The 23,332-nt window shown below is 32.9% G+C and overlaps 3 protein-coding genes and 1 pseudogene across 4 annotated transcripts; 1 reads left to right on the plus strand and 3 right to left on the minus strand.

The window, feature by feature from the left end:
* Positions 1–7,211: 7,211 nt before the first annotated feature.
* On the plus strand, positions 7,212–10,787 carry LOC122581432 (protein XRI1-like). 2 transcript variants are annotated; one of them, XM_043753661.1, is made up of 10 exons: positions 7,212–7,361; positions 7,721–7,762; positions 8,334–8,380; positions 8,483–8,602; positions 8,690–8,838; positions 9,180–9,243; positions 9,326–9,437; positions 9,518–9,558; positions 9,643–9,723; positions 10,220–10,787. In XM_043753661.1, the coding sequence occupies exons 2-10, from the start codon at positions 7,737–7,739 to the stop codon at positions 10,483–10,485; spliced, it is 906 nt and encodes a 301-aa protein (XP_043609596.1). In that variant the 5' UTR covers positions 7,212–7,361; positions 7,721–7,736; the 3' UTR covers positions 10,486–10,787. The 2 variants fall into 2 exon arrangements, with proteins under 2 accessions (XP_043609596.1, XP_043609595.1); XM_043753660.1 differs by lacking the exons at positions 7,212–7,361; positions 7,721–7,762 and having other exon boundaries at positions 7,938–8,380.
* Positions 10,788–13,197: 2,410 nt separating this feature from the next.
* Positions 13,198–13,914, minus strand: LOC122583084 (zinc-binding protein A33-like). Its single transcript, XM_043755523.1, has one exon. It carries the CDS (start codon positions 13,897–13,899, stop codon positions 13,198–13,200), a length of 702 nt encoding a protein of 233 aa, XP_043611458.1. The 5' UTR covers positions 13,900–13,914.
* Positions 13,915–14,907: 993 nt separating this feature from the next.
* Positions 14,908–16,947, minus strand: LOC122583085 (annotated as a pseudogene).
* Positions 16,948–18,733: 1,786 nt separating this feature from the next.
* On the minus strand, positions 18,734–23,179 carry LOC122583086 (ent-copalyl diphosphate synthase 1-like). The gene is made up of 12 exons (XM_043755525.1): positions 23,137–23,179; positions 22,704–23,093; positions 22,354–22,534; positions 22,049–22,263; positions 21,493–21,613; positions 20,635–20,747; positions 20,295–20,521; positions 20,041–20,156; positions 19,859–19,957; positions 19,447–19,792; positions 19,168–19,350; positions 18,734–19,083 (listed from the first exon to the last, which is right to left on the minus strand). Exons 1-12 carry the CDS (start codon positions 23,177–23,179, stop codon positions 18,880–18,882), a joined length of 2,238 nt encoding a protein of 745 aa, XP_043611460.1. The 3' UTR covers positions 18,734–18,879.
* Between the last annotated feature and the right edge of the window lie 153 nt (positions 23,180–23,332).

The following is a 23,332-nucleotide window of genomic DNA, read 5'->3' on the forward strand; positions in this document are numbered from 1 at the left end:
TTTCATATTAAAAGTTTACCCTTTAAATTTTATGATAAGTGTACAACTATTTAATGTATCAAAACTACAACCTTTAGGAATTCGTTTATTAAAACTCATCTACACTCCTTTATAATAATTATCAACCCCCTATTTTTAAAAAGTGTTAGAAAATGGTTAGATGCAAAAGTACTAAATTACCTATATGGTTAGATACAAAAGTACTAAATTACCCTTAATAAACACCACCTATGAAAAGGGTTATTAGAGATTACCAAATTTGCCTTTAATAAATTAAATAACACTTTAAACTCTTATCTTGCTAATTTACACTCTAAGTCCTTATCTTCTAAAATATTTTCACTATCACCATTACATCAACTTATACGATTACATCACTCGACACCAATTGTCGATGTCATTATCACCCGTCACCGACACCACTAAACCACCGTTGTCGTCACCGCCGCCGTATTGCGCGAGTACAATGCTAGTATATTTTTATATTTTTGACATTCAGTTCTAATCTCTAAAATGTTTACATCGCCACCTTTATATCAGTTACATTTACATCAATCACCATCACTAGACACCGCCACCACCAACACCAATAGACACCGCCATCACCACCCGTCGCCGACACCATATAACCGTTATTAAGGCCACCAGTGTCGAATTATGCAGTATCATGTTAGTTTAATCAAATTAAACTAAAAATGAGATAATGAGAATTTAAGAGGGCGTTTGGGATTGTGTTATAAAATAATTATCTGATTATTACGTTTATAAAACGCAAATAATTTAAAAACGTGTTTGTATGAAAAAGTGATTATTGGCTATGAAAACGTAGTTTTGAAGAAACATGTACCTGCATGCTTTTTCAAAACACAGTTTTAAAAACATATAATCTATTTAGAAAAAACAGATTTTGTTTTGTAAACGCAATACCAAACACTCCCTAAAATTTTCAAGTTAAAATTATAACCAAAATTGTACAAGAAGTAACCTACTTCTATATATACATTTAGTCAAGTTATTTTTCTGTTATAATTAAATGATAAATGGTAGCATCATCCTAATTTATTCTACTTTAGGTAAGTAAATTAGTAGATACATGTACGATTATTCATTCTTTGCAATAAAACAAGTAAACGTAAGGTGCTTTTAAAGTAATTATTTTGCTAAAAATACATCCTGGGTCAATTTTACTTGAATAGCATCTTACTACGTATTTATTATTACTGCAATGTTTTTTAGGTAAATTAGTTAAAGTCTCTATTTATTTATTTTCGTAAAGAAAATCAAAAGTAAGTCGCTACACAATGTAATTTTGTTTTATTTTTCCGTATGCACAAGATTTATTTGTAATTACTTAAGTAATTTTCCTTTTCATCTATGTGATTCTATCAACTTATCAGTCTAACTTTTTGCGATTTTAATTATTAAGTCAACATTTTACCCCTTTTTTTAATGAAAAAAAAAAAATCTACCAATATATATATATATTATGAAAAAACAAAGAGCGTTAGATAAGTCAAAATTTTAAATTACAACCTTAGATCAAAATAATTGTATCATTACCAAATTTACTTTTAAGTTTACACGACATTAGTCTTATTTTATTATTTAAACAGAATATAACCTTATGTAATTAAATATATTAATGTATAATAATTATATTAAGAAATCTATCAATACTCTATATTAAAAAAAATACCTCCATGTTGAAAGTTATATGGGGGGAAATGTCTAAAATGCCCTCCTATGTAATATTTTCACCTACAAGGCTACAACCCTTTAAAATATTTTCACATACACTATTGTCTTAACATTAATAATTAAATTACATTATCAATACTTTATTTTTCTAAAATATCTCCATTAACCTTTTAAATCAATTACTTTTATATGAATTATTTACGGCACTCGACGTCGCATCCACCACCACACCGTCGCCGTCACGACCACCGCCGCATCGCGGGTACAATGCTAGTGTATATATATATATATATCTACGTTATTTTTAGGTTAAAAATAAAAATAATTTTAAAATCTAAAAGGAAAGCAAATACGTTGGTTTCTTATTCAAGTTTTACAAAATTAATATTAATAATTAAATATACAAAAATAGGATATTAATATTGTGTCACTAAAATATTATAATGGGGAGGGAAATTCATTCGCTCCTTTCGTACGTAAGAATCGAGAAACTATAATTTTAAATTTGTTCGTTGGACGGTAATATTTTACTCCTACGTCCCAATTTAAAGTCAAATTTGGACATTTAAATTGGGATGGAAGGAGTAATATAAAATGAAGATATTATAATTAGTAGATAATATATGGTATTTTTAATACTTATATACCATTAAAAACTATAATGTAATAAATTTATTAGAAAATATTACAGAAACATGATTACTAAATATTTTCAAATTTTATATTACACATATAGTTACTTAAAGAAATTTGTTTTAACAATAAAATGCTACATAGTAAAAATCTTACTTGCAAAAGAAAATGAATGTCACATAAGTTATAAAGAAAGAAATGATAAATAAGTTGGCTTTACTTTAGCTACATAGACAATTTTACCAATCTAACAAATATTTTCTAAGGATTATGCTAAAACGATTGACAACTAAAAATGCCATGTATGATTTAGTGAGATGAGTATACATAAAAATAACATTTAATTTAAATTCAAATAAGAGTTGTTTAACTAACAATGGGCAAATAAACAACTTCTCACATTTATGAGTGTGAATTAATAGGGGTTTTTTGAGAGTCCTGATTTCCAGACTTATGTATAATTTATGAGTAAAAGTGGAAAATAAAAAAACAAAACAAAAATCCCAGATGTAATTCAATTTAGAATATACTATTCAAACTTTAAAGTATATAAACTAATGATAATAACTATTTTTAATGTATATTCACTAAGAGAAAAAACTAATTTTTTAACATATTATTATCATTATCATATATTATTTCTTTTCATTTATTATTATCATTTGTATTTTGTTTTTTTACATTTTATCTTTATACACATATTGTTCAAACGGTAAAGTTTTTCAAAATAATAATTAATAAAATGCTTCTTTTAATATAAATTCAAATAAACTATGTGTCGCAAACTATACTAAAATAATGATAATGAAAAGGTACTAAAATATCATAAAAATTCGAATGATAGTTAATAAGAGATGGTTTGAATAAAATAATTCATATAATTAATAGATATGAAAGGCTTAAAATTGACTTAACTTAAACTTAAGTAAAAGATGCCATCATCTATATACGAGCATAGTACCCGCGCAATGCGGCGGTGGTGGGGAAGACAATCTGGTGGTGGCGTTGATAGGGTTTTACTTTGCTAGAGACGAAATGGTTGAAGGGCATAGTTGGTATATCACGTGAGAGGGTGCTTAGCATGGAAGATTATTTAAGGGCATTTTTGTCTTATCAGGTTCTTAATTAAGTTAAGAGAGGAATCCAGTTTGCTTTATAAGGTATTATAGATAAGAGAGTCTTAAATTATACTCGTACAATGGAGAAACAATGACCATTATATGAGTTTCTATTTTTAAATCACGGTACATGCGAAATGCAGCAGTGATAATTGTGACAGCGATCTGGTGGTGTAAGCGACGAGTGGTGATGTCGCAACTATTGGTGATGGTAGCGGTGTTGGGTGGTGTAGGTTGATGTAAATGTAATTGATCTAAATGGGTATTAAGATATTCGATAAGAGATTAATGGTGTAAATTGACTTTATAATTGGTCAAACACAACATTAGTATTCTACTTTTTAATCTAGACAAAATATAAATTAAAACTTAAAAGATAAAATAATAATAACTATTTTTTAATGTATATTCATGCGCTAATTCTTATTTAATCCAAGGTTGCGGAAGTCGCTAATCGTTCCCAGGTCGGTTGACAAGCGAGTTGGGAGTACTCGGGTGTATGCGGTGAGTACTCGGGGTCAAAGTGGCCAAGTTGGGGAGTACTCGGAGTAATCGGCCTACTCGACACCCTACCCTGTAGCGAGTACTCGGAGAGTACTCGGCTCCACTCGGTGAGTTTTACAACAGTGATTTAATCTATAATAATCATAATCATGCATTATCTCTTTTAAATCTATTATTATCATTTGTATTTTATTTTATCTTTATACAATTATTGTTTAAATGGTAAAGTTTTTCAATATTATAACTAATAAACAAAATTTATTTGTATACAAATTTGCATAATTTATGTGCTGCAATTTATTACAAAATAATATAAAAAGACTAAATATACCAAAATTTTTTTGAAGGAAACAAACAAACCATGGCTTAGTAAGAAATCAAAAGGAATAAGCGATCATGGCTAGGAATCACAATGAATATTGTTTTGAAGTTCGGGTTAAGAAAATATAATCCTTATAAAATAAAGATTAAAAAAACTTGTAGATTAAGCTCATAAAAAATATTATAAAACTTAAGGTTTGAATTTTTTTTTATTAAATCACAATAATCTTTTGACACAAATTTCGAATGATAGGTGAAAAGAAAGGGTTTGAATAAATAGTTCATACAATCCATAATATAATGAGGTTAAAATCGACTTAACTCAAATTTAAGTGAAAGATGACATCATTTATATATAAGAGAGTATTAAATTATTTATTAGAACAATAGTTACAACGTTTAGATCAAAATGAAGATTCATATTGACTTTAAAATTGATCAAACACAACATCAGTTTTTCTACTTTGGACTTTAAACAGAATATAACTTTGCTTATTTAAATATATTAATGTATGATAATCAAAATAAAAATATCTATATAATTTTAGAAAAGGTTTCGAAAGAGTAAAATTTATCTATAAAATTAATTTGTAAATTTTGACTTTATGTCATACATATATCAACTGAAACATATAATTTAAGGCTAATAAAAGTTTAAGCAAGTTAATTTCAATTTCACCAACTCAAATAACTCTAATATTTTTATGTACATGATAAAAATATATACCATGAAATTATAAATGTTTGATTTTGTATTTTAATTTTAAGTTTGAAACTTAACCCTTAAATTTGATTACATGAAAACAATATTTTCTATCTATATGAAATAGAAAAATAAATAATATGCTAAAAACATATATATTTATATGATTTTTCTTATTTAACATAAAATAGCTCATATTATGTAAAAACCAAATATTTGTATATATAATCAAATATTTATTAACATTTTTATTTATATCAAATAATATGTTGTAATGAAATAATAATATGTTATTAATTATATATGCGATACATTTTATTTTAAATTTAATTAGTCGTTCAATTTTCATGTGAACAAACTAGTTTTATTCTGTTATATTCGACTTTTATGCTACAATTTAGCAAAACCATCAATATTTTAGGAAGATTGGCATGCTATTCCCAATAGCAATTAATATTTTAACAGTTTTTATATTAGTCTCCGATGAATTATAAGAGTATTCAATATCAATATGTCGATGTTCAATGTCACGACCTCACAAGAATTATTTCCATCATAACATTAGACCTTACAATGATTCTTTCGGGGTGGACGTAAATTGCAAACAAATTAAATATCAAAATGTTTTAAAAACCGTTGCCTAATGAACATGGAAATTTCTACGTCCGGTTAAATTGTGACTGGTTTAATCGTATGTTTTATTTTTTTTTAATTACTGTTTTATGAAATGCTACTAAAATTGTTACACTTTGGTACGAGTATTTTGACTTACTTCCTCAATCCGGGTCTTATTTGGAGTTGCATAAAAAATATCGTGACGTGAAAACAGGTGGTTCGACCTTCATTGACGGGTTTTTTTCTCGTGGCTTGGATATAACTGTAACTGACACGAGTTTCTTTTAACCCTTTTGCAACCTTACCAGTCAAAGATCTGAGTCGAATCTAGATTGTGTTCTTTATGTTAAAATTTTAATCGTACTTTCCTTTTGATCCCTAGCACCTTGCTAGTGGTCGTTATTAATCAAATTTCATTATGCCGTTAAAAAAAAAGAATTGTTACACTTTTAGAAAATAATCAGAAATAATACCAAATCATATTTAAACATGAAAAACAGAAAAAATCAACCAGTTTGAATCTCATAAAATACCATGCCTAAAAAACCCGACACTCATCCAAAAACCGGTTAAACTAGTCAGAATTTTTAAACATTGTTAATTATAGTCTATACTCCCTTAATAAGCAAACTACCCCACCCCCCTTTAACACCTCTACCTTTAAAAATGTCTTTTATGCCCTCCTAATTTACACTACCCTATTTTTTCTCCATCACGCTCATTACACACACATACGTTCATCCGATTTTCGATTTTCTCTCCCCCCCTTCTCTGATTTTCTCCCCCCCATAAACACCATCCACCACCGCCCCAAATACCACCATCCACCGCCGCAATCCACCTTCTATGTACGTTATCCCTCCATAAACACCATCCACCACCGCCCCAAAAACCACCATCAAACCACCATCCACCGCCGCCGGCTTGTTTTTTTTTTTCTTTTTCATCGTCGCCGCCCCACAAACCACCGGCATTTTTTTCTTATTTCCCGCTGCATCGCGCGGGTACAACGTTAGTTAAATAAAGGCAAACAATATTGTTATCGCAACATTTAACACACGTACGTATATAAACAATATTATTTATAACTTACTCTCTTAAACAAGTATCATGGATATAAACAACCGTCAGTCCAAACTTTTTAGCCGTATATATATATATATATTCTAAACAAATAAGTTGAAAGCAATTATTAAAATCGTGCATTGCATGAGCTAGTTAATCAAACATTGTAGTAAGTTTACCACATCCTTCAAATAAATCGTGTCTTTCGTCAATCGATATGAATCATATGATAACACAGTTAAAGTAATGCGATGGAAAAACGGCCGGTTTCATTTCATTTCTAAATTGCTGAAAAACGTGTTATATTTTATAAAAAAGAGTAAATTAATTTAATTAAAGTAAGAATAAGAATATGTTATCCGTTAAAGTAAAAAAAAAAAAAAGAAAAAAAAGAAGAAGATAAAATGGTAAAAAAAAAAAAAAGTTTTAAAAGCCCTGTCGAAAGTCGATTCACATCACTCTCAACATATTTATTTTCTACTCCTCCTACGAGAAAAGTGATAATATAAATAGTTAAATACACCCTCCCAAAAAATCCAAAATCCACACACACAAAACACACACTAACCAAAAAAAAAAAAAAACCAAAAAACACACACACAGAAAAAAGCAAAGAGAGTGTGTGTAATAAGGTGCGGCAGTTTACACATTTCTCAACACCATTTCTATTCCTCGTCGTCTTCCTATTCTTCACATTTCCATTTGTACGTCACTTTTTTTCCCCCTCAACGGCTACTTCTTTTCCTTCATTTTATTATAGATACAAAAACCTGTATGTATATTGTTAATACTAATTGTATGTTATTATTATTATAGATACAAAAAAAACACCCCAAAAATGTATGTATGTATATATATTTATACTGATTTATCTATGTTATGTTTTATTTGATTCGATTTACTTGTCTACAGATTTAATTAATCAATTATTTTTTTATTTTTTTAATTTAGTTTCAGTTGTAAATCATTATAGATACAAAAAACTATATGTATAATAATAATATTGATTTAGTTATTTATTTTGTTTTTTTTATATAAATAAAATAATTTCAGTTGCTTTCAGGTTTAATAATTATTGAATGGACCACAACAAAAATCAAAACAAGTAAGTCCTAATCCACCAAATATTATTTTTTTTTTGTATTTTTATTTTTATTTCTATATATATATATTTTTTTTATGTTGATATTGAGGTGAATATACAATGTATATAGAGAAAAATAGAGATAGATTTGTGTATTTATTTAATAATTAAAGGCGGCATTAATTATGTTAAAAATTAATAATGATGAAATTTTGGTCAACCTTTTTAGGTTTGGAGTAAATTGAGTAATTGATTATGAGATCTATTGATTTTTTATAATTGGTGATTTAGCCGTTAATCAAGTGATTAGTGAATAATGACAGATCATCAATTAAGGGGTTGTGTTAATGTTAATGATGGTGTTTTTTTGTAGCTTTAAATTTGGATTTTTATGTGATAGATCCAGTACTAATTGTATGCATTATATTCACTGCATGTGTTCATATATATATATATTTTGATTAATAATTAGTGAAGATATTTTGGAATTAATTGCTAATTTATGTATTTGTTTAAACCAAGATTTAATGAATTTTCACCCTGTAATTATGTTGAATGTTATGTTAAATGTGTTTTTGGGTGTGAATTGTAGTGACGAAATGTGGGATTGGAAAGGCGAAGATTATGGTTTGCAACTAGGTAAGCCTTTGTAATGTGTTTTTGTTTACGAATTTTCGTTAGATTTTGAATTGCATTTGGGCCTATATTGATTTGGATTTTGTTAAAATGGAATGCACACAGATGAATCTAATAGTCTTTGGAGTGGTGTAACTGAGAATGACGATGATCTTTCGTATATGTTTAATGAATCAACCCCGGCAAAGTCTTGTGGGGATGTGGCTTATCAAGTTACCGATAACGGTAATTGTGTACATTGTTTTTGTGTTATGCAATTTTTGTTTTTAAACAAAGATACGATTTTTAATTCTGACACGTTCGCTTAAACAGAAAATGTTAGCAAGGGAATGGAGCTTTCTAGGGAGCCCACTTCCCAAGCAAAAAGACGCCGAATGCTGCAGTTTGATGATGAAGTTTTGGATGCCAATGTTCTTCCATTTTGTGATGAGCATTTTTCGTCCAACTTTTTGAAGTCTAAGGTTGGTAGTCTGTTATAGAGTTATAAAAGATCCAAGATGAGTTCTAGATTGACACGCCCATCTTAGGCCTAAATTAAACTCGAGTACTTGACCTGATAGCTCGATAGCAATTAGAATTAGAAACTATGCACAATAAATGCTAGACTTGTTGCAGACTGGCAGCCCTACTTACGTGTATATTACACTAGCACTTGCATTTTACACAGTTCCCAAAAAAACCCAATTAAAATTTGACTTGCCATGTATATTATCTTTTGTTTTCGCTGAGAATATTCATATTGGTAGTCATTATAAGTTGCATTGAATAGTGCATAACCATATGTGTTATTTGATAATTTTAGGAGAGGGAAGACTCATTGGATGGGACATTTTCTGATATGGCTCAATGGGTGTCTGGATTTGCAGGTTTGGCTCCTGAAAACTTTTCTGGCAATGAAATAAGAATTTTTATTGGTTTTGATGTATAACTAATATATTTGATCGGCAGATGATATGTCAGCTTCCGCATCTGGCTATGACAGTTTGGAACAGTCTTCAGATGCCTGGTTGGCGGATTGCCTTGTAAATGACTCGGGGATGCATTTCAGCCCTGATGATATGTATGTTCCTTTTGATTTTGTCATTATTTGATATCTATATCCACAAAAGAGATTGGCTCAATTGCGAATTTTGAATGTAGGAGTTTATCTGGGACCCCAGATAGCCAGATGAATCTTACAGGTACTGTGTGTTTCATCGTTTAAACTTCTCGTACTTTTTGTTTGATTTCATCTGAATGTCTTTCTTTTCTATTTGTTATTATAGATTCAGATAACTTGCAACCTGAGAATGGAGGTAATATGGTTCAAGAACGTCAGACTCCCCGTCAAAAGATAATTTTCAAAGGTTTGACTCTTCATTTCTGAACGAATTTGTTTTCCTTTTTTCTACTCAATTATCTGAAAAGGTTCCATCTTGTGCAATTTCAATAGCATTGATAGGCTAAATGATTATCATTATACATTCATGCCATACACATTGTTTCTGTCAAGTTTTTACATTTATTTCACCACAATGTTTTCTTTTAAGTTTTTGGCTACAAGATTTTTTTGAGCCTAATGAATCATAAAGTCATAACAGTTTTTGCTGAACGTTCTAAACTTATTATTCCTACAACAGTTGTCTCAGAAACTAGCTATGTTATCAATCCTACTATTTTGACCCTACATAATCAGAAATCTTAACCTAACTAAAAAATTCGGACTATATGAATGCCTATATGAAATGCATCCACATCACTGGAAAGTAAGAAATTAGGACTAAATGAATGCCTATATGAATGCCTGTGAATCTGAAACTGCATCTACTCAATCCTGCAATCGGGCTACTTTTTGATACTCAGGAAAAAAGTCTTTCATCAAGACACCCGCAAAGATGACTTCATCAGTTGTTCTTCCATTCGCGTTTGTAAAACCGTGTGGTGTGCAAGGAGCAGTTACTCTTAAAGACATTAACCAGAAGATCCTTACTCCATCAAAACCAAAGAAAACTCAAGAACCTATAATTTATCCTACATCTGCTTTCTCTGGAAAGCCCATTGTTGGTAAAACTAAAATCCGCACGGAAGGAGGCAAAGGGAGCATCACAATAATGAGAACAAAAGGATGATGATCAGATAAGTGTTTAATTTATTCGCATAATTGCTTCAGTTTTTATTGGAGCTAGAGTTTTTCATGTCACTAAGCGGGGTCGTATAGAATTTAATTTATAAAAAGAAGAAGAAAGATAGTTGTGTAAAAATATGCAAGTGTCTGTAGCATCTCCAAGGAGATCCTTTAGGCTGTTGATTTCATGTTTCTATCCCTGAGCTGTCTGGTATTTTGTTAGGATCTTTTTTGTGTATAAGATCCTTCTGCCATTCGTTTCTACCCGGAACAACTAATTCAATTAATTTATCTCATCTTAGTTAATTATGTGTTTCTTGTTGTTTTGGTTCTTTTGATGCTTTCATATTCATCTATATTTCTATTTAGGTACTTGTTAACTTCTGCTTGTAAGTTAGAACTTAGAAGATTATACATTAAAAACTTATAAAGCTTAGAACTTTATCCCTTTCATTGTGCTGTTCCCATAAGGAAAATGGTAATTAGTTTGTAAATCCTGCACCCAGTAGAGAACTTTCGGACACCAAAGTCGTTCTTAATATATGATTATATGAACCTGCTCATTCACTTATAGAAGTTATGATACATACTGGTATCTGAGCTTAATTACACCCATATTAACATTGTGCTTTATTGCTATTGGCACTCGTTCTGTAGCTCAAAAGAGTCCTTACTCCTTATCCAAATAAATTTTGGAATCTTTTTGAGATGGGAATTGTATGATTTTGAGATTTTGTATAGAATGGTATAAAGTTAGATGGATATTTTTTTTGTTGACTGGTGATGAGCTTTAGTAAATTAAGAAGAAAGTGAAAGATGGGGTTGATTTAATCCCATGTGAAATTCCCATGCCTCTTACTTTATTTGGTGCCATGTGAAAGTTTGTATACATATTTTTAAAGCTTCGGGTTAAAAACCAAAAAGTATATGGATATGAGATAAAGCCTGCACCAAGTGACTAAACCCATTATAAAAAGGATGTTTCCTTCTTTTATAATTTGTAAATATTTTTTATATGCAATTCAGACAGTTATAGATTGTTTTGGAGACACTTGTTAGCATATTGTGTTGTTGAATATTGAGTGTTGAATTCATGTTTAATTTATTGACACTGCCTTAAATCAAAATTATTTTTCTTTTCGACTATATACATTCACTTAAAATGCAAGTTTTCTTATTTACAGTTTATTGTCATTGTTACCAATTATTAATTAATAGATAGATTGGTACTTGGAGGAACTTGAAACTTAAAGGTGTTGGGTATAAATTTTGGTGCTGAACAATCGGACTAGAGTCTAAATTTACTGTTGAAAAAGGAGAGCTTATTGTCATTGTTAAAGTAATTTATGGTAGTTAAAGAAACATCTTGTATATTAGTAACTTGACCAAGTATACCAGTAAGTTTTATGAGTCATGAGTGGAAGTGTGGAACGATAATAGATATATGGACAATTTAAGGCTTCGTCAAAGGCCTACACATAAATGGTTCCAAAAGCTTAGTTAAGAACCTAGTCAGGCTTGACCCTCAACTGGTCCCCCAAATGGCCTAAGCTAACATTTTGGGTTTGCTGTCCTTAATTAATCCACATTCAGTGACTGGTTAGAAACCGTTTAATATACTAATTTGTAAAAGTAATTTACAGGCCCACACGGTCCTAAGCTTTAACCCAATAATTAGCTGAGGCAAGGCCCAAACGTTATACGATTCACAGTTTGATTTAATCCATTTTAAATTTATATTATGATATTTGTAGTTTTTTTTTTTTTTCCGAGTTAATAGTTATTAGTTAGCATTCGAAACGCTACAATAACATTTAATTGAGCAGTAGAACTTGAACCACACATGCATGTGAAAGCTAAGACCTTATCTATGGGCCAGCAACCCATTGACGTTTTGTTATATATGTTACTCCTTAATAGAGTAAGGATTGTTGATTCAATTTTAATTATTATATTCATAATTTTACACTCATTTCTGTTAATAATTTTTTTGCTTTTTGTGTAAATTTATATTATAATGACGATTAAACATTATTATATGAAAAAAAGTGTGTATCATGTTGTGTCACATCCATAAATACGGAATATATAGAATTAATAATAAATAATTACCAAACATTAATTAAATATGGAATATACAATAGAATTAGATACATACCGTATCAGATCTAACAGATGAGGAATTATATTGCAAATCTATCCTACAAGGGATATGTGGCTATCCAAGCCTCAGAGGTTGTATTGTATCTGGTTAAAGAAGCTTTTAATCCTCTTTTAATAATTGATAGAAAATTAACAGATACAAATAATACTCTGAGACTCTGAGAGTAAGTGAAGTCCCAAATAATACGGTGTGAAACCCACCACTATAGTTCAGTTTGCATTTAGTATTTGAGTTAAGTGCACAAAATAACAACCTACCATATTTTGTAAAATTGTACATACTACATAATTCTTATGACTACATATTATTTTCTTGCACAAAATAACAACCTACAGTTTTTTTGTAAAATTGTACATACTACTTATGACTGCATATAATTTTCTTGCACAAAATTACCACACGTTTTCATTTGATTGCTTATAAAAGAGGCACTAAAAAGTAAAAACCAATGTAAACAATCTGAATAAAATCACAAGCCTTGTAGTCCCATTTATAGCTATAAATTGATCAATCAAAATTTCGATAAATGAAAACAAAATGTGAGTTTTATTATTAATAGATATCAAGAATTTCCAAAATAAAATCATTGCAAGTAGGACAATTACCTCTAGAGACATGAAGCTCCTTTGTACAATGCTTGCAAAATGTATGTCCACAAGGGCCTATTGCTGCACCCTTATGTTTTCCTTTGCACCCACAGCATATGTTACAATCTCCAATATCCTCCTCTTCTTCCTCTTCTTCATGATCATCGTTCTCGTCGTGATGTTGTTCTTCTTCTGGATCATCAATGTAGTTTGATCCAGTATCGCTAAGCAATGTCATTAACGATATGGGCTGATCTCCTTTTCCTTCGTCCTGCTTTGGGCCGTCTTCAGATGGTGTATCCCCTTCTTCTTCTTCTTCTGGGTCGGTTTCTACTGGAAGTAGCCTAATGCTGCGTTGACGTTCTGGCATATGTCCTAGTTGACGAGTGGCTTCACCGTCTAGCTGCTCTTCTGCGTCACTGTCATCACTTGGATATCGTGCTGACCCACGTCTTATCATCATACGATTGGTTTTGTTTTCCATTGGGATATCCGAGGCTGGGACTGGAAGAGACGATTTCCATGCCTTTCCTGCTCTTTTGAGACGTATTTTGTCACGAAAGACTTTCCAATTCTTTTTTGATCCTGAGCCTTGATCGTCTTTAAGCATGTCCAAAATGTTACGATTTTTTTTCACATCGGAATCTGTTTGTTTTTCTTGATCCATGGTTATATGAGTTAATCACAATGACACGATAATCAGAAAGTCTTTTTTATCAAATTTTGATCATAATGAATTTGAAGAAATGTATGAGAATAATGTTGCAATGGATATAAAAATGTACGAAATTATTATAGTGAAAAGAGATCTGAAAATTTGTTTTGATAAAATGAAGGAAAAATGAGATGATGAAATGTGAAGTGGAAAAGGTGAAAATCAAAACAGAAATGAAGAAGAGGCCATGAGAGATGGAGTGGAGCGAGTCTTATGGTATAAATCCGTCCGTTTTTACGTTTTTGAATTGGTATTAATTCAGATACTAGTAATTATTTGAGTTAATTACTTTGAAGCCCTTTCATTTTCCTCCAAATAAATTACGAGTAATTAAACTTTTAGTTGTTTCAAAATATAAGGCGAAGTTAAGTTATTAGAGAAAACGTTCAAAAATGGTCACAGAAGTACCCCGATTAGCCCACTTTCTTCGGAGTCAAGAACTTGTTTTTCCAAATGACACTAATATGCAAAACCTCATCTATTCACTGTTTAGTGTTTACCGTTTAACTTATTAAAGTTCTTTTTGTATAGAATCGGAATTCCCTTGTTTACACGACCGAACTAAACACAAAAAAAAGGTAACTCCCAATGCCGTTTTTCACGGGTTGTGGGTCCCAATACCTCGACGGTGTATGAGGGAAGTTAAGATGTAGACAGCCTTACCCCTACCACGATGGTGTAGAGATGCTGCTTCCGGTTCTATCTAAAGATAGAATAGGACCTCCGGCCTTGCAAGGGATGACGATAGAAACCATGACCTCTGTTTCCAGAGGCAAGGGTGTTAACCACTTGATCCAACCGAACTAAACACAAGATTGACAATAATTTGATTCTATTACAAACAAACAATAATGTTTGATCATTATTTAAAAGCAGCATTCAAAAGAGACCAATTTTACCAACAATTTAATCATTATTCAAACTATTACAAGATTTTTGAGACCTGAATGATGTGATGAATCACTTGTTTTGGTTCTTTACAGCCTCTTTAACAAAGGCATCAAGATTTTGGATAGTCGATCCATCTTCAGCTACACTTTCTTGACAGATTTTTTGAAGCTCCTCTCCATCATCTCAACATTCTTCAAATCCATAAACCGCCTTACTAACTCTGCAATCTTGTCTCTCTTAAAAACTTCTACTTCTTTGTTCATTTTTAATCCAATCTTCAACGATTACTTTAATGTTGAGTGGTTGATCAAGTGTGATCGGGAATGTTAACATTGGCATGCCCGAAAATAAGCTTTCTTTCACCGAGTTCCATCCACAGTGCGTCCAAAACCCTCCTACAGCAGAATGTGACAAAATCCGTAATTGATCACACCATTCCACCACCATTCCTTGTTCACCACACATTTTTTCTAAACGGGCCGTGTCTTCTCTAGCAACCCACAAAAAGCTAACACCACTTTGTGATAAACCCGCTGCTATTTCATCCATTTCATCACTTGTCGCCGATAGGTAACTACCTAAGGAAACATACAAGACGGTTCTTGGAGGCTTGGCGTCTAACCATTTTAAGTACATTGGTTGATCACTTGAGGAGAGGTCGTTGGGCTTGATTTGGGAATAAGGTATTTCTGGTCCACATGTGTAAATTGGTATACGTATTATGGCTTTTAAGGCATCAACGGCTTTAGATTCTAACTCGTACATGATAGACAACAAGAGATAGTCTGTTTTCTTGATTATCTCTTTATAGACGGGTAATAAGCCCTTGAACTTTTGACCGATTCCATCGTGCAAGATAGATGGAATATCTGCGACTGTCAGTGAAGATAGTCCGGGAATATAATCTATGCACTCCTTTCCTTTTTCTGTATCATCAGAATGTATCAATGTCATTTAGTGGTAGTGACATTAGTTCGAGTTTTGGATCCCTATGATCATATATATATTATGAGTCTAGTATGTGTCCTCATAATTATGATACAGTTAGTACTCATAAGCTGAGTTGTGTCCTTATGATTATAATCTTGATTGATCATAATGTTGTATCAATCATAAGGTGAGTTACATCCTTAAACATGTATATAGTCGTTTTGAAATAGTGGCAGAAATCATCTTGTGGTTTCCATAGCTTTTTATGTCAATGTGAAACCATTCGGCCCGTTTGGCCGTTTTGGTGTAGACTTGGAAAAGAGTTGAATTGTAAGTGTCCATATGTTATATTTTTTATTTCTGCAAGTTTTGGTGCAGTGGAAGTGATATTAGCATTCAGAAACAGGTCGGGTCACAAAAGTAGCAGAAAACAGGTCAGCTAGTGGGGCAAAAATCTGAAAACCACTTTTTAAGGAGCTGTAACTTTTTTGTGTATATTGTTTTTGCAAAAATGGAAAATAGGTAATGAAATTCTGGTCAAAGGCCTTTCAAATGTCTAATAGATTTGAAAAAATCAGATCTGTCTAGGTGGTTTAAATATGGGTCATAACTGATAATACAGCCCTTTGGAGCTGTTTGCCGATAAGCTACAACTTGATCGAGATTAAGAAACTGCAATTCAAATATCAAACCTGAAACATCGACATATAGGTGTTGGTGCGATTGAAGTAGATCAACATGATACAACAAGGAAAACATGGAAGCAGACATTGGCCAAAATGCTGCTATTGGAATACTCCTCTTGTTAGCCACATCAAACGGCCAACTCATATATGAAACGGCTATGATGAGTTCCACAGGAAGGTCAACCTGATCAAGAACCTCCTCAACAGGACCTTGCATTTTGGTTGTAACTGCAGTGAGAAATTAAGGCGAATATGTTGGAGCCACGGTTGAGCTCAGAAGGTAGCACATTAGGAATGGTTACAAACTGAATGTTAGTATATTTTAGGTAGCACATTAGGAATGTTAGCACCATTCTTCCGTGACGACGAATGTAAAGATGGTAGTGTGACATTCGTGCTTGTTCAATATTTGAGAAGAGAGTAAGTGACAAAGGTTTAACAAAGGGTTTATGTGACCTCTACCTGGATATGATACCACCAGTACTTGACTCATTTTCCTTGTTTTAGATGATATGGAAATCTTTGTTTAGTTAAGCCTTGAGAATATGCACACAAAAGAAACTGCCCGCAATATATTCTGAAGTTAGGCCCTTATATATATAGGAGATCGAAAGTTAGTTTGACAAGACCTCTTCCAAAAAGACAGCAATAATAACTTCCAGTAACACATTTCCTCTCCCTCTCTCCCTCTCTTTTTCTTCCCCGTCACCACCACCACCACCACCACGACTATCGTTCTACTGCCTTTGCCACCACTACCACCATGGCGGAGCTCGTACCTTATCCAACCACCACCATCTCTAGTTCGTCGCCAATCAAATCCAAATTATTCCCAAATGCATTCAGCTTTTAACCCTTTTATATATATTCTCTTGAGGGATATGGCTACGCCCGCGCATCCCTCCGTTATCAGCACATAACCATATAAATTTTAGTTTTGATTTTTTTTTAATGTGTTTTTATTAAAAAATATATATATAACCAAAAAAAATATAAATAAAAATAATGAAATAAATAAATTCTATTAAAAAGGGGTAAGAGAGGGAAAATATGTGACTGCAAATTGTGTTGGAATAAACTTGATTCGATTTAAATGATAATACATCCCCGATTATCCTATGGAACATGTAAGAGCATTAAGCATGATTGCCATTGATTTCAGGTTTCCAAAACAAGATTATTGTAAATAACGGGATGAAGATTTTGGCGGGAGAGAGGAGAGACACACGAATTTAATTCGAGAGATTAGAGTGTGATTAACCTCTAATTAGGGTTAATGGCTCTCTATTTATAATGAGAGTATTTACACCTTTAACACTTTGGTGTTTAGTGTGCGCATTGTTAATTCTCCTAGTTCCAATCACCTAATTGGAAACCCTATAGTATGTCTATAAGAGTAAATACGTCTATCATATATTTACTAGACATATGGATTTCAGTTATTATCAATTATCATATCAGGAAGAATAGATGTTCACTGGCAGTCACATTAACGTGATCACAGACCTTACCCCTACATAAAGTAGAGAGACTGCTTCCAAATCCACCGAAGTGGAAGGGACCTCCAGCCCAAAGAGTGTAAAAAATAGGGTTAGATCCACCGGAGTGAAAGCTTTAACCGGATGGGAATAATCTCGAAATCATAGGCTCAATCTCCGATCCAAAATCCAGGAGAAAGAGCCGTTAGAGGTGAGAGAGAGCCATTAGCCGTTAGAACTACAACCATCTACACATCTTAATTCTACTCGGAACTTTGACTATTAAGACTGTAAAATGAGTGAAAAACTCATGTCCATTACAGATATTCCAACATGCGGTACCAATCCATAATCAAATAGAGTGGTACCCGTTATCAATGAAGCTTAAACCTACATGTGAAGTTGAGAAAAACAGGTTCAATCCTTATGGATGCCTACATCATGTGGAGATTAGGTGAAAGTATTTCACCGACATCATATGCCCATACGGGTGAGTTGATGAGTATCAATGTTGTTGTACCGGGCAAAGGTTCCTTCCATTCCTTTTTTTTTTATGCCAATACATGAGAAAAAACCCCACCAATGAAGACCAAAACATTTAGTGGAGAAGATTAGTAAAACTAGAGGGGTTCCGGTCAAGAATTTTGGGCTATAATTAGCAATTATTTAATATTAACGGGTATAAATAGTTTTATATGTATTTACTCCCCTTCAAAATTTGAAAAACAAAATAGCAGATACAAAAACCAAAACTAAAAAAAACATTTTGAACCCTCCTGTAATGATGTTCAATTTTTGCTCTTGGAGCCATCTACAACAACCGTACATATTATGCTGCACAGTGTACAACTATATGAAACATGTATTGTTGTAGATGTCTAAATAATGTTGTAGATTTATCATTCCTCAAATAACAAGTATATTTAAGTTCATTGAGATCATGATTATTAAATTACAGTTTCAAATAGTACTTTGTTGATGTGGTGGTTTATGGTTTCAGGATCAAAGTAGGTCTTGTAATAGTATGCTTTGGCTACCATCAGAAACACCTGCTTCAAATCAGGGTGAAGATCGCCAGATGAGTGATTAAACACAAGCTGCACAAGTTGTTGCATTTTGGCGTCGATCTCAAAGCCTGTGGTGCAGCTCTCCTAATTAAACGCACGGGTAATAATACTCCTTTCATTAATAGTGTCGTTGATCGATTAGATAGCACATAAAGCTGTTTAGTGTACCTTATGAGATATTTGATGACAAAGGTCATTTGTGACAGAAGATATATGCAGGTATTGAGGATCGGATAATGTCTCCTCTGATACCCATCGGCTGTTGCTCATACATATCGTTCTAACTATGAGTTCCGCTTCTCCTTTGACTGCATCCATTCCTTTTTGCCATTCCAACAACCACACCGTCCACTAATGTTCATCAAGGGATTACATAACAAGTAAACAAAAAAATGATCGGAATAATGGTATTTCATACCCGATATTAGTGGAAGAGGGAAAACTTACGGCATGATGGAGGTTTGGGCGGATGTCTACACCATGAGTGATCCATGCTTCGGAGGAGATCTCGTTGAGGGTTTCATTGAGCACTTTCAACACCATATGCCATCGATTTCCATCTCTATGATGATGTTGAACATTTATGAATCCATCTACAAACGCTTCCATGTCCTCTTCCGTGAATTTGGAACTAATAAAGTAAGAGGTGACGATGTTGAGTAGAATACTGGTTTTGGTCCATGCGAGTCGCTCATTGCATCTTTCTGGCTCGAATATGCTTGCAGCTGCCGCATAGTATGACCATAGAGGACTTGCATTTAGGTTCTCTTCGATGCTTAGCTGTGCGTACCATCTGAGTATAAAAATTATGTTACTTCAGGTCATATAATGATCAATACAAAAAATATATTCAAAATACTTTTGGATATAGCTCCATTCTGTGTGATGAATCATTTGGCAGTGATTGTAGTCCAATTTGGCCATCTCAAGATATTGATGGTTGCTCACATTTCCCATCCTGCATTTCCATTGGGAAAAAAAAAGGTTCACATTTTGATACTGCAGTTATCAAATAAGTAAACCAAATAATACGGATTATACCTATAAAGGGTTTTTCCTATCCAAACGTCATCATCACCCCCATATTGCTCCAAGTAATATCTTGCCTCTAGTCGAGGTAAACTTGCATACCAGGGCACATCAAGCGCGTATCCAATCTGTTTACCAACTTAATAAGTCCCTTCAAAGTGTGGGATCAAGCATTGCTTAAAACAATTTAAACGAGCATACAACATGGTCCTTTAATTTTTTTTTATTTTTTTTTTTAGGTTTACTAGATTAGTGATTCTACATACCTCGCCAGGCAAGTCCTTGGTGATGATCCATTTGTCAAAAAGTTCATTGGTTGATTGTTTTGCAGTCAAGAATTTATGAGAGAATTTGCGGGCATCAACGAGGATTTTCTCACCGGGAAAACTCATCTGCGAAGCTCTATAAAGATTGAACATCCCTGTCACAGCTTGTGTAACTTGCTCGGGAAAACACAAAAAATGCCCGTCTTTCTCAAAGGGAAGAAACACATCTAAAATGAGACATAACTTTTAACTGTGTTTTTTGGAATAATACCAATGACATCTGGAACTTAGATGAAGTTATACATAACTTATCAAAATCAATTGTTTATATAAAATTAACCTGGAGAAATTTGATAACCGTTAGCTCTTAAAACTCGAAAACCCATAGCAGTGTCGTCGATGTCTGGTACATTCGTGTTTCTTCCAAACCCAATACCTTGCTCATCCCAGTATCTTCAAACATTTATCATGAGAACTACTTATCACTTTTAGTTTAAAGTAAGACTTGAAACCCCAAACTTTTGGTCAGAGGAGGCCTTGGGCAACCCTGACCCAGTTCTAGGCCCATTATTTATGGGTACCAAAGAAAAAAATTATTTATAACATTAGTCGTCATCTATAAAAAGTTTTGTTTATATATTTGAATTCACTAGGGCCTGCTTGGGGCACTTGAATCCTCAGGACCGGCCCTGGTTTTGGTGGACATTAGCACTGCCGGCTTAACTATAGTAATGGGTTAGGCATGGGTCAAAAGCCCCCAAAATACAAAGGCCCCCAATTTTTATATTTTAGAATTAGTATTTTAATTAGACCTTAAATTTGTAAGGTAGATATTAGTGTTCAATAGACTACAATTCACAACAAACTACGAACTAGCGGCGACACCACCACATCGGCATGTCTACCACCACCAGGTCCAGTGGCGTCCGTGCCACTAGGTTCACTGCTCGCCTTTTGTAATTCCTTTTTATGTTTATTGTTATTAATGCTAATTTATTTGTAGATCTGATTTTAATGATTAAATATTTTTTTGTATTCTAGTGAGTTAGGGCTGTTAGGCCCCCAAAATTGATCTTGTTTAAGGCCTCGAAAAAAAGCTTGAGCCGACGGACATTAGGCTAATGGCATGCAAGACAAATTTCCAGCATGCCCAATTTATATTGTTATTTTAAGTTTTAGTTAATAAGAGCTTTTGTACCTGTATATGTAGTCAGCACAGGCCTTGATCTCAGAACCAAAATAACGAGAAATTCCTAGGCGTTGCAGACGATCAATGATCCAGATATGTTCAAACATGTCGACAGGGTACGTATGTGGGACTGTATCAAAAAATGTTAATTTCTTTTTATTATCTTGTGATATGCTAATACTTTAAAACTAGCTGAGGAAATTACTTGTAAGTTACATGAAAATGGGTTTCCTATATTTAATTGCTAAATGATCAACCCGGTAAAACTACATATTTTGATATAAAGAAAAGGTAGCAAAGAGGTGGATCGGTTGAAAATTCATCCACATAATAAGTGTTAATCATGTTTTAAAGATTTTATTTAACAAAATTGGACACTTTATAGCAGTTATATTTAACTGAATTCCATATTTATTAATATTTCGAAAGACAAGAATGTTAGCAGGTCAACCCAACCTGACCCAAATGTCAACTTAATCTGAGCCATATGGGTTTGACCCACGATCTTTGCAGCTCAAGTTGCCCTTTCTTGTCAGTCGTAACCAAGATTCACAAATTTTGTTACCTTCTCCATTGAATTTAGTAACAAGATTGGTCAAATATGCGAGACATTTCTGATCTTTAGTCTGCATGAATGCATAAGCAGTTGCTGCTGGAGAGAAGAAGAACGATCCGTTTTCACATCTAAGTTTTAGAAGCTTTTCCCATTCCAAATCTTTCATCCCTTCCAAGCTATAAAGCAAGCTTGTTGGAGTGTTGTGTAATTTGTCCTTTGGTATCCTTTGAAAAACAAACATAAAACATCATTGTTAGCTTAAGTTTGTCCTACATTCCGGCATTGTGTTTAGAAAATGAACAATGGTTAACAACTTTGCAAGCTTTAGGTCACGTATAGCGTAGAATTTTTTCAGGATGGGGGAATCCGGTATTTCAATCTCTAGTTTTCTTGCAAGTTCAATAAGCAGAGGGAAGACTATTTCAAAACCAATCATCATGTGTTCATCCTTCTCATCTTCAAGCTTGTTCATGTTCTCGTTAACAAATTTAATCCCTGTATAATAACATGCCAAAATTTAATGAAATAGAAGAAGGAAGAATAAAGTTTGTGTTTTAGTTTTTTTGACAGATCGTATATCACAACTGAGGGTCTAGATTATGTTGACTAATTAACTGGGTCCACGCTAGAGAGACCCTTACCCGCCATTAGTTGATTTACGTACCTTTTTGGCATTTATCCGGGTGAATCTTCCAAGTAGTTAGTGCGACCACGCATGCCAATGTATTGATGAGTCTGTCATAAGCCGAAAACATCAAAGGGTCACCCCACGAGCCATCCGAAAGTTGATGGTTTACGACCCATTCTAGACATGATGGGAACTGAGGACCACCATCGACACTTTCAATACGTGCGATCCAAGCTGCATCATAAGCCGATGGAGTTATCACTCCATCTTCCATCGAGCTGAAAATTGACTTAATGGCTTCAACATACTGCTTGATGTCTTCATTAAGTACGTTAATGGAAGCAACATGACTTGTCTTCGAGTAATCCTCCACAATGTCATATGGGTGGATCATAATAATTGGCAACTCACTTTGCCTTGGCCTATCTGTATCACACTATCACATATATTAATTGTTTTTCATCTTTACGATGATGTTGACCATTTATAAATCCATCTACAAATGCCTCCATGTCCTCGTTTGTAAATTCGGGACTACTAAAGAAAGAGGTGATGATGTTGAGTAGTGGTTTTGGTCCAAGCGAGGGCTGTATGAAGCTATCTTAAGAATTCAATTCAATTCTTTTATAAAGCATAATATCCGTGTGTTGCGACAGAATTTTATA

Source organism: Erigeron canadensis, chromosome 9, assembly GCF_010389155.1.
Source record: "Erigeron canadensis isolate Cc75 chromosome 9, C_canadensis_v1, whole genome shotgun sequence".
Lineage (NCBI taxonomy): Eukaryota > Viridiplantae > Streptophyta > Magnoliopsida > Asterales > Asteraceae > Erigeron > Erigeron canadensis.